The 12,407-nt window shown below is 40.4% G+C and overlaps 1 protein-coding gene and 1 long non-coding RNA gene across 2 annotated transcripts in view; one reads left to right on the top strand and one right to left on the bottom strand.

Moving 5' to 3' along the window:
- Window positions 1-284: 284 nt before the first annotated feature.
- LOC121397740 lies at window positions 285-11,796 on the top strand. Its single transcript, XR_005963887.1, has 3 exons — window positions 285-536; window positions 650-761; window positions 11,711-11,796. It is a non-coding gene; the product is annotated as an uncharacterized LOC121397740 (long non-coding RNA).
- Window positions 10,015-12,407, bottom strand: part of wdr44.S (WD repeat domain 44 S homeolog) — a 42,928-nt gene continuing 40,535 nt past the window's right edge. Inside the window, exon 20 of the mRNA XM_018233113.2 lies at window positions 10,015-10,935. Within this exon, the coding sequence (XP_018088602.1) occupies window positions 10,841-10,935 (95 nt within the window). The 3' untranslated portion in view covers window positions 10,015-10,840. The remainder of the gene's footprint in view (window positions 10,936-12,407) is intronic.

Genomic DNA, 12,407 nt, shown 5'->3' with positions numbered 1-12,407 from the left:
TAAAAAATATTTTCCCCTTTCAACCCCTAATTTGCATATGCAAATTAGGGTTCGGATTTGGTTCGGTATTCGGCCGAATCTTTTACGAAGGATTCGGGGGTTCGGCCGAATCCAAAATAGTGGATTCGGTGCATCCCTAATGAATAGTTGTCAAGGTCCTATAGAAGTTATTGGGAATTGCTCTGATCCTGAAGGACCTTTTTATAATCAATTCAGGTTTTCTCTTTTTGTCCCTGGGAATTGTCAGAAAAACTCAAATTTTAAGACGCTTTAGAGGTATTCATGCTTTTTTTCAGATCGGAAAACAAATCGCTCCGAGTGCCATCCCGTCGGCGATTTGCATTTTAGCCGACAAGAAGGCAGGGGATGCAGATTTTCTTTGTGGATTTTCTCCTTAGTTTCACAGGAAAAATTTGCACGTGGCGAAATGAATAAATAAATACATTTGCTCATCACTACTTGGCAGTAATGGATATACTGTACATGTTTATGGGTTTTCTTGGCAAGTAAAGGAAGGCATCTCCTTTGTGAAAGAGGTAAAAATGAAGTACTCCTTTCATTTTTAAATCCCTTAAAATGACTCAAAACATTCCCCAGAATATCATACCTTTCTCCCTGCATTGAGATTTATTTTATTTCTCTATTACAGCTAGTTCAACTGCAGCTATTTCAGTTAATTCTTGTATTACCTTTGGATCTTTAAGAGAGAATCCTGACATGCAGTCATTGACAAGATTAAAGACAAATCTCTGTCCACGAAGGTAAGGCATCTCTGAAAAGCACAATATATACATGTGTGTGAATTAGTAACAGTTTTAACAAAATTTGACAAAAATGCATAATGTGTAAACAAATAACGTAATCAGAATTTTCGACCACAGCACAGGAACACAACACAGTCTCAGGGCCAGGACTGGGCAAAGGAGGCACCGGCCTAGGGGGCCACGATAAGGGGATACTTGGCAGATACCTATTAATAATATTCTGCTTACCCCTAGTCCATGTTCGCTGTCCATTCTAGTAGCCCCCCTCCACTCGTTCACTCTCACCTCCTTCCCTCCCCTCCTTTACCCGCCTGCCTCATTCACCTGCACAGTCACGGTCAGGTATTGGGCTGGCCAGCCAGGTTGCCTAGGGTGCCCGGTTGGCTTGGCCCGGCCCTGCACAGTCCCATCAATATTTCAACGACAGCAGTAAAAATACTTGTTATTATTTCCCACTGAAGCTTAAGAGATTCTCTTCCTATAGTGGACCATTCTGCCTTGCCAGTCTATCTACACTTGAGTTATCTAATGTAGCCAGGCCATATTTTAGCAGATAAAGTAAGTTGTGGCTGAGAGCACTAGGTCTGCAAAGTATTAGCAAGAAATGAGTTATAATACACAAAAGCCATGAATATCCTGTAAATTATATCCTTATAAACGGTGAGTTCTGATGTCATCAGTTAAAAACGGTGAGTTCTGATGTCATTTCTGTCACATGACTCACTTAAATTTGTGTATTATAATAAATAAAGTACCCCCAGTTGCAAAATATAAGGATATTAGAAGTTACCTCGGAGTTCCATGACCTGTATAAAAACACTCGGCCTTTGGCCTCGTACTTTTATATGGTCATGAAACTCCTCAGTAACTTATAATATCCTTATATTTTACAAGAGGGGGTACTTTATTCACTATATAATGGTTCATTCACCAATGGGGCAAAATGGAAAAAATTATAACATGTTAAATAAGTGTTGCGGTGAACATCCATGGCATTGTGTGATGCAGATAGACCATGACCACAGGTTTTTGCCAAAAACCTGTTGCTATAGTGAGCAAAGAACCCTAACGGTAGGACTACACGGACGTTTTGCGGTGCGATCCGACGCGCTGCGTCAAATCGCATGCGACAGAAATTAGGTAAGAGATAGAAATATCAGATGAAGTCGCAGTGTTGATCCAACGCAACATGACTGTCGGATGCAGCTGCAGCGTCTGCATCCGACAGTTGCATCACGTCGGATCAACGTTGTGACTTCATCCGACAATGTATTCACTTACCTTATTTCTGTCGCATTAGATTTGAAGCAGACATCTTGTTGCAGTGCACCAGATCGCATCGAAAACGTCCGTGTAGTCCTATCCTAAATGTTTTTTGGCCAACTAGTTGAAGTATTGACACTGTATAGACTAGGAGCAAGCTGTTTTTGTATAGTATTTCAAAGAATGCAAACTTACAATTAGTAAACGGGACGTATTCAATTATTGTGGGAGTCCATTAACACAAATCTCTCTTTAGGAGTATTTGGTTTATGAAAAAAATCATGTTGCCTTTAAGTCTGACTTGACCAGATTAGTGAAATTAAAAATATTGTTGCAGTGCTTCCCTCCCAGATAAGCACTAAGTATAATTAGCATTATAAATGTGGTTACTTTGTAAAGAAAGTATTAGAAGAACATCATTTTAACTGTGCTTGAGAGCCAACTAACAAATATGTACAGAATATATTATATTTGTCTACTTTAGCACATCTAATTAAAAATGTGATTGAAAAAGTGCACAATAGATGGACACCAGCCTGTGACAACCGGAAACAAAGTGTACTGATTGCAGCTCTAGCAACATAAGATTTGTTTTATTCTTATTACTAACCACTGTTGTCATAACATGGCCCCAGTCAATGTTTAGTCTAGTTTAGTCCTATCCCTCTTCTTCTGATTCACCGATATACTGCTTAAGAGAATTATAATGGGTCTAGAAAGAGGCAAAATAAGACTAGCATATTGAAAACTGTAAATGAATAGGGATGGGCGAATTTTTTCACCTTGTTTTGCCGCGGAAATGACGCCCATATGGCGTAATGACGTATGGCGGCGTGCGTCCAAAAAAAAGGAGAAAGAGGCTGCTCTGATGTTCTTCTGCTTAGGGAAAAAAAGTATAAACCTTTCTCAAATCTTTCCTAAGCAGAAGAACATCAGAGCAGCCTCTTTCTTTCTCTTGACAACTTCCTTGAGTACTTATTGGTCAGACTGGTGGGTAACTGACCAGCAGGTGGTGCTGTTGTAACAAAATTCATTCATATTAACAGGACATATTTCCAATAATATCTTGGGGAAAAAAAGAAAATAAATAATGAATGTAAATTGCAAAAGTTCTTAGAAAAGCACTCTCATCAAGTTTACATTTACTTATTTCTAAGGTTTACTTATCCTTTAAAGGGCATGTAAAGGCAATAAAATAAAATCCCATTTTTACTTTCTTTAAATAAAAAGAAACCTATCTCCAATATACTTTAATTAAAAAATGTGCACCATTTTTATAAAAAACCTGACGTTTATGCAGTGAAATTCTCCCTTCATTTACTGCTGTGGATAGGAATTGTCAGATGGTCCCTAACTGGTCTGCAGGGAAACAATCATACTTATGAACAGCAGGGGGAACCCATGTCTTACTTCCCAGCCATGCTGAACTCAAGCAGCTTTGTTTGTTTCCCTGTTTTGATCATTTATGACGATCCCTAAGCAGCCCAGACCAGATGGTGACCCCCTGTGGCCAACTTTGAAAGCATAAATCATTTGTTTGATTAGGCTTGTGGTGCAGTAACTTCATGTTTATGTTTAGTATACAAAATACAGCATATCTAGCCTTATTCTATTTTAGACTTTACTTTCCCTTTAAACACAGATGCCCTTACACACATTTACGCTAACACTTCATTTCACACACAGACATAGATACACACAAAGACATACACACAGCGTCTCACACAGAGAAGCGGCGGAGCTAAATCCAGACTGCTGCTCTGAGCACTAGAATAGGCATTGGGATGGTTCATTATTTGAAGGGGTGCTGGTCATAAGATGTAAGCCTTTTATAAGCTTATTTTAAGAAGTGTTCAAATAAAAAAATAACAAAACAATATACATACACATGGCAAGAGAATACCTTTTATTATAAAGTACAAGTCCAGGCGGGGGCAAGACGCCCATAATTATAATATACAAGTATATATCACACATCATTATGCACAATTTCTAAGGATACAATTCACAGGACATTCTTTGCTCTGCAATACAGTAGAATCAGGCCCGGATTTATGGAAAGGCCGCCAAGGCCCAGGCCTAGGGCGGCAGGATTTTAGGGGGCGGTGTGCTGTCCAACCACACCCACATTGGTTTAGAAACACTGGTGATGCGCAGGAGATCCGATCATTTTTAAACTTCCCGTGCGCCAATCCCCATTGCTCTGAATATTTGCGCAAATAAAAGGGAGGTGACGGGGCGACGAACATTAGCAGACCTAGGGGCGCCTGATATGTAAATCCAATACCTGAGTAGAATACACATTTTATGCTAAAATTGAGGTTTTACTGTGTGCTGTTTACATGAGTATGGGGCAAAAAGAGGTTTTAATTATTCAGTGTCAGTTTGCACACTCTTTGGGGGTAATATTCACCCATTCTGCCAGGCAGTTGTTTGGGTTAGTTTGTTAATACAGCATCAATTTTTAAACAATGCCCCAGTTGGATTGAGATCAGGGCCTTTAGGTCCTGCTGTTTAGGATTGTTGTCCTCCTGGGAGGTTTAGTTGCACCAGCTAGAGGCCTGTGTGGCCCAGTCTGACAGAGCCGTGCCTGAACCAGTCCTGCTGTCTTGCAACCTACACCCGCCACCCACTATGCTCCCCTACCTAGACCTGATACCTGCCCCGGCCTGCAAATACTTCACTTATATTCTGACCTGGCGCCCGCAAAACCAGAACTGATGTCATGTGAAATCCAATTCTGATAAGTATGGATAAAAATGTTGAGAGGGCATGGAGGGCCCTGTCCTGCAACTTAGCTGGGTACCTGCACACTATCTGCACAATCAGGCTGTTAGATATTTCTGCCCAAAACCAGACCACCTTGTTGGTATTCAGTGGGTACCTGACCCAATGCAGGACTCTAGCACCAGTTTTTACAACCAGATAGTTTCTATATTTTCCCTAGTATTTTACACCTGATGCAAGCCCCCTGCATCACACTATCATATACTTTCTAACACATAGGTTATGAGTTTGTGAGTAATTCCTAAAGACTAAACTGTGTGTCACACTATTACAGTAAGAGGTCAGGACGGTTCGATTTTATGTACAGGCAGCAGATATATGGGATATTGTATTGTCGAGCATCAGTGAAGCTGCAAGTGTAGAACATGAGACAGGCAGAGATTTGCTCAATGAGCTGCAACAAGACTTTACTTATTATAATTCTATTGTTTAATATCAAATCAGCTCTAATGTGCATTTTGTGTGAGTCATAGAGTCTATAATGATATCACTAACTAAAGGCAGTTAACACCACCCAGTAACATTTTTCATGCTTGCGTTGCTCCCCAACACTTCTTACATCTGAATGTTGCTCATTTTTAAAAAAAAGGTTGGGGAACCCTGCTATAAGGAAACAGCAGTACAAGTCTACAGCACCATCTTGTGGTAAGATATATTATTAGCACTCCAGTGATTACCCGTATCAGATATATTTTGCCATTGCTCTCATAAGTAGCAGATTTCTGGGTTTAAAGAAAGAGTCTCTATTGGCAGCTCTTTTACTGAACACTCACATGATGAAAGGCCACGAATAGTAAAATGTATTATGAAAGCTTTAAAACTAGCAGTAGTAGATATGGGTAACACTGAAGCAGGCCTTGACTGGGAGTCAAAATAGGCCCTGCTATTCCAAGTACACAGAGGCCCAAACAGCCCCCTACCAGCCCACTATATGGTAACTTTCTATGGAACCATACAGCAGCCCCTCTGGCATTTGCCAGAACCCACAGATTGCGAGTCTGGGCCTGCACTGAAGCCAATCACAGCTCAAACTGAAAGTCTGATGTGAAATATAATTAAAGATCTGTTTTAATTTAGTTTTGTGTCTAATGCTTACTGTTTAGCCGGGCTTGACACATATTTTTGTTTAACCCTTCCATAGCTTCAAGATAAGAGTGTAGAGGATGCATATAAATGTGTTTTTCTTTTTACTTCAGTATTGAGTAAAACTAGCTGATAACAGTTCCATAGCACTTTGCTTAACAGTTAGTCCTTTGGCACTTTTATACTGTATGTAACACTATTTAGCACAATGGCCATTGCTCAGAGGAGATGGCTCTTCTGTGCTGCGCCATACGCTGGTGTAACTGTTTGGTTTCTCCCACATACAAATCAGAACACTCCTCACTGCACTGGGCACTGCATTCATGTTACTCGGGACTCAGCCGTGTCTCTACATCAGGGGTGCCCAGGCTATGTTACACTGGGCTCTACGCTTGACATCTGGCCCCCGTCAGGAGATCTACCTTGATAACAAGCGGCAATTTTTAAAATCATGGTCATTTTTGTGGCCACACCCCCTAATTACCATGTCCATTTTACTAAATTTGGCAGGTTATGAAAGTTTGAACACACTCCCTTATCCTCTGTTTGCTGCTCTCAGCTCTCCTTTCCCCACTGTGTCCCTGCCTGTAGCCTGCCCTCCCTTCCCCACTGTATTCGTGTCTGTAGACTTCCCTCCCTTTCTCACGATGTCCGTGCTTGTTGCAGCTTTTCCTTCCCGTTTCTGAGCTTGTTGCAGCCCTCCCTTCCCGTGTCCGTGCCTTTAGTCTGCCCTCCCTTTCATCCCGTGTCCGTGCTTGTTGCAGCCCTCCCTTCCTTCCCCTCTGTGTCCGTGCCTGTACTCCCTCCCTTCTCCTCTGTGTCCGTGCTTGTAGCCTGCCCTCCCTTTCTTCCCCTTTGCTTGTTGCAGCCCTCCCTTCCCCTCCATGCCTGTAGTCTTCCCTCCCTTCCTTCCCGTGTCCGTGCCTGTATTCTGCCCTCCATTCGGTGTCAAGTGCCTGTAGCCTTCCCCTCTGTGTCTGTGCTTGTTGAAGTGCGCCCTCCATTCCTTCCTTCATGTGCCTGTAGCCCGCCCTTCATTCCCCTCCATGTCCCTTCTCCTCAGCCCGCCCTTCCGCCATCCTCTGCTCTGAGCCCGCACTTCCGCCCTCCTCTGAGCCCAGCCAGCCATCTCTTGCTATGACTCTGGGGCCCCAGGTTGCGGTTTACCAGGAACATGATGGGGATCTACTGGTAGACAGCGATCGACCTCCTGGGCACCCCTGATCTACATCTTAGATTTGAGCACAACCAAACTATTATTAAGTATGCCATAATCCGCAGGTTTGTATTCATTGTAACAATTATTATCTGTAGCAAAGTAACAGATGATTAGATACTTGACTGGCTTTGCATCCAATCTTTACTTCAAAGCAAACTAGTTCAGAAAGCGGCATACACAAAGTAGCTAAAATGTAACTTTTAATAATGTTACTAATAAAAGTGCTCCACTATAGACATACTCACTGCTCAGCCATGTTGCTACCAGTGCCGGACAATGTCCTTAAAAAACAACAAGTTTATGGACATATTGTTACTCCAACCAGTTGATTATCTGCACCCATACATGCGGCAAATGACTGAATATCACTCTTCCCCTCCACCCGCAAATAAAGACCAAGTATAAATTCAGCAGCTTTTCTGTGATCAGCTTTTAATGACAGTTTTTTTTTTTCAATTTGTCCACTTTTAACCATCAATAACTCAGAAAGTTATTTCATTGGTGCACAGTGAGCTTATATTTATATACATATTTCTTTCCCCAGATTACCTAAACAGAAATGAAGCTTTTACTGAAACTACAAGAGTTAAAAAAATGTAAACAATTATCATTTTACACAGTTTGGAAAACCCCCTATCATTGTTCAGAACAACCCTTTAATGCTTTAGGACATCAAAAACATCATAGGTGCAAGAGAACGCATTTTAACCCAACATAGAATAGGGGCTCTCTGGGCTCTAATGGGCCGGTGCAAAAGGAATGAGTTTAATGCAGAATTAATGTGCCCCAGAGTGCAAAGCAAGCGACACAAATCAATGTATAATTTACAACATGAATACAGAAGCAAAGGTAGCAAGCAAATCCCAGAAGTATTCTACTTTAAAATTGTCTGACCCATAAGACATTTATTTTATTCTATTAATAGGTACCACCAACATAGATAATCTGAGAATGTAATTTTGTGCAACAGAAAAGCAAAATATTCTAGTTTCCCCTTTCACATAAAAGGAACAAATATTCTTTTTTTCAGAATGGCTAATAAATAAGTGTATGGTGGTAAATACTGCACTGCCCCCTAAATCAATTGGGGTTACATATTTTGTTTGGCTTAAGATCATTTAACCATTTCATGTTGTGCACAACAGGGAAATCTGGAGTTCACTTCTGAAAGGTTCAAAGATTAGTCTTCCGTGATTGTATTTGTGCAAAGACCAGTATGAAATGTTCAGCCTACAGCGTGTCCAGCTAATCATCAATACCTGTGCCTTAAGGGTAGGACTACATGGACGTTTTCGGCACGATCAGATGCGCTGCAACAATATGCCGGCGTCAAATCGCATGTGACGGAAACGTCCAAGTAGTCCTACCCTTATCCATTGCGTCTTTTTCTGCAAAAATTCTATATTTAGCCATTGTGGTGATAGGCAAAAGATAAAAGTTCTGTAGTCTACTAACTAGGGATGCACTGAATCCACTATTTTGGATTGGATTGAAATCCTTCATGAAAATTCAGCTGAATACCAAACCAAATTTGCATATGCAAATTAGGGATGGGAAGGGGGAAACATTTTTTACCTTGTTTTGTGACAAAAAGTCATGCAATTTCCCTCCCCGCCCCTAATTTTCATATGCATATCGGCCTGGCTGAATCCTGCTGAAAAAGGCCGAATCCTGGATTCGTTGCATCCCTACTACTAAGGAAACAATATTAAGCTAGTACTTTTTGAGACAGATATACTGCTCTCTAGTAGTGTCATACATGGAAACAATGTAGCAATGTAGCAATGCAAATCATTTATACTGTACCTGCAGTAGCAAATAACAGACCATCTAAAACCATAAGCCACCAACCAGCACATGGCAGGAACAAATCTTATTACTTTATAGGCCAATAATGAGCTTTTCACTTCCACAAATGTATGTTGGCTTGTGCATTCAAAGAAAAAGAAACATAATAAACAGGTGTTGGTTTAACTCAGAGTGATACATACTGTCTTTGACTAATCCCTTAGATTTGATAAATATTCCCTCTGAGAATGTTATAGAAAATGTTCAGTGCAGCCAGCATAGAGCATCAATCTGACCAGAAGGTAGCCTTACTATCTTTAACTTCACTAAGGGTTTCTTTAGACCTGTATTTATGATGACATGCTCAAATATCAAATCAGGAATTCAATATAATAAATGGATTTCCACTGTACCAATGACAACCAGTACAGAATGAGGGCCACATACTTTAAAGGAAAAGGTTAAAACTAAGCTTTATCAGAAAGGTCTATATAAATACACCAGTAAACCCTCAAAGTAATGCTGCTCTGAGTCCTGTCAAAAGAAACCACATTTCTTTCCATATATTGTGTGTACTCATGGGCTTCTGTATCAGACTTCCTGTTTCTGCTTAAACCCCCAAGGCTAGGGCTTGAGCATGCTCAGTTTGCTCCTCTATCCCTCTGCCTCCTCCCATCCCTGCTGTAATCTGAGCTCAGAGTAAGTAGGGAGAGACTCAGGCAGGAAGTGATGTCACAGCCAGCTAATATGGAAAAGAAGAGTCACCTCGCACACCCTGGCCTTCAGCAACTCTGCCAGGTGCTCAAATACCAGGAGGGATCGGCACCCTCCTCAACCAGTAGTAAGGAAAAAAAGGCAATGGCACACTGGGCACGATCAAGCAGGGAAAACCCTTGCAAATAAATCTTTGCAAGGGTTTTCCCTGCTTGATCGTGCCCAGTGTGCCATTGCCTTTTTTTCCTTACAGCCAGCTAATATGGCAGCTGCTATCCTAAACAAAAAGAGTGTCTAGAGCTGTTTGCTCAGGTATGGAAAAGCAATCTAAAGAATAAAAATTGCCTTCTAGCTTGCACTATTGTGGGAAATATATTGGTAATAAACTGCCTTAGTAGCTTTCCATCTCCTTTAAGGCAAAGTAATTCTCAGAAGGTGCAACTAATTTTTCTTTTTTTTAATATGGATCTGGAGGCACAGAAGTCCTGTGATATAAAGTATTGCACATCATCTTATCCTTCCCCTTGTACCCAGTGAGTAGGGTTAAAAGTCCAGTTAGTACTTTCTATAAAAGACTACTGTATGCATGTTCCAGGTATTAAACTGAAGACTGAAAGTTAAGTAACCTTCTGTACTAAGGAGTCCTGCACAACAAAGTACAATCTATGGAGCAACTGTTTCTTATGGACTTTAGTTGCCCTATATTTAAATTATTGGGTACCGCTTACAAAGGATCCCCATCCTTGTTGCAATGGCATTCTTCACATGTAGTCACTGGTTTTTACAGGGTGGAACTGAAGATACAGATCAAGGTTACTCCCTCTTAATAACGCAGGTTGTTATCAGATCAGAGGGGAAAAAACTGCATAACTGCACTGGAAGCAGAAGCAAAATGGCACATCAGGCTAAAGATCACACTTGTATCATTTGCTGAACAAACCTTGCTCATTGCCAAAATGAATTCTGTAATGAACATTGTAGATATCGATGACATCCAATTCCCAATTTCAGAAGCTTAGACTAATATTATTAAAGGAACGAATCTGCAGTGTTGATGGATTAGGTGGAGGGAATGGTATTAATCTGTATCTTCAGTTTCATGAGTTAGTTTCCTTTGGTGACCAATGTTTGAGGGATCTACTAAGGATGTGCCAAGTTATGTGTCACCAGCATGTATTAAGCACTCTTGGCACAATTTCCTAATAGTACTTTGTGTTTCAGTTCAAGATATATTCTTCTTTTTGTTAATGAATACTTTAATAGCTCCTGTAAAATCAGCGGAGAGAAGAACTTCTGCATGGTCAGATTTCAATGCACCTATGGAAAAAAAAAAAAACCAAGAACATTATGTATCCTTTTAGTTTATTACAATGTTTTGTAAATCATCCGTATACAAAATGCCATGGTTTTACAGACAAATGCTATTATCAGCTGCCAGCAGCAGCAGTCAATGCCTCTATTGTTATAGAGCTGGAGTTAGTTGAACCGAGCTACAGATTTCTGTTGATGGCCTGTATAGCTGCAGGAGATCTCAGAGCTGCAGTAATAGTAAATGCAGATTTAATACTGTAGATCCATTTTGTTTGCGAATGTGTGGACACCCTGTATTATTACATGGGCTGTGAACCTGGTTCTGGCACAATTTTAGAGTCAAACAAAAAAATCAGTCTGTTCTTCTCCTATTGCTACATGGCATACACCTTTGAAGCCGTCTTCTGAATGTATCAAAGCATACCACCTAGATATCAACAAGCAGCATAGATGGATCAAGTACAGCTGTGTTCAGAATAATAGCAGTCTAACATCACTAACCTGATCAATCACTGTTTTTGGTAGAAATTATATCAAATAATTTACTAGCAGGTGTAGTAGAGTAATAGAAAACCAACAGACCCGACAGTCATGACATGCATGCTGCTGATTCTGTGTAATTGAATTATTAATTGAGGCTTGTTCCAAATACTAGCAGTGTGGGGTTCAATTAGTAAGGTCATTCATTCTGTGAAAAAACGGGTGTCAATTATGGCCCTTATTTAAGGAAGGAAAGCAGCAAATGCTGTGCATGCTGCTTATAGTGCATTTCTCTCTGCAGGCATTGTTCAGCAGAATAGCGTACATCTTGGTTCCAGACCAACAAGATTGACGTTATGGAGTCGCCAGCCAAATCCCTGGACCTTAATCCAATAGAAAACTTGTGGGGTGACATAAAAAATGCTGTTTCTGAGGCAAAACCAAGAAATACAGAAGAATCGTAGAATGGAACAGGGACCAGAAGTTGGTGGACTCCATGCAACACAGATGTGCAGCAGTTCTCAGAAGCAGTGGTTATACAACTAAATATTAGTTCAGTGATTCAAAGAAAAGCAAAATCTTGAAATTTTTTGCAGATTATACAGTGAATGTTTGAGTTTGTAAAGAAGAATACAGACACTGCTATTTTTTTGGAACAGCTCAATATTCCCTTTTCTTCATTTTCTGGAATAACACAAATCTGATAAATTTTTCATGTTTTGATTTGGAATAGAATGTGCAGTGTTTCCAATGCATTTATGTGTCTGGAAATAAAAGCTATTATAAGGATTTTGAGCTTTACTCGCTTTTTTAAACTTACTATTATTCAGAACACAACTGAAAGTTTGTGGTTCATAAACTGTTATAATACCTGTACCATGACAAGAAAATAGGTTGATCCAAGAAATAGCGTGACACATGATCTTAGCGGCATGTGACGATCTCTATATTTACACAGTTACTACAGTCACTGTCCTGTTCCACAATGCTTTTATACT

Source organism: Xenopus laevis, chromosome 8S, assembly GCF_017654675.1.
Source record: "Xenopus laevis strain J_2021 chromosome 8S, Xenopus_laevis_v10.1, whole genome shotgun sequence".
Classification (NCBI taxonomy): domain Eukaryota; kingdom Metazoa; phylum Chordata; class Amphibia; order Anura; family Pipidae; genus Xenopus; species Xenopus laevis.
This window is presented reverse-complemented; position numbering and strand designations above follow the sequence as displayed.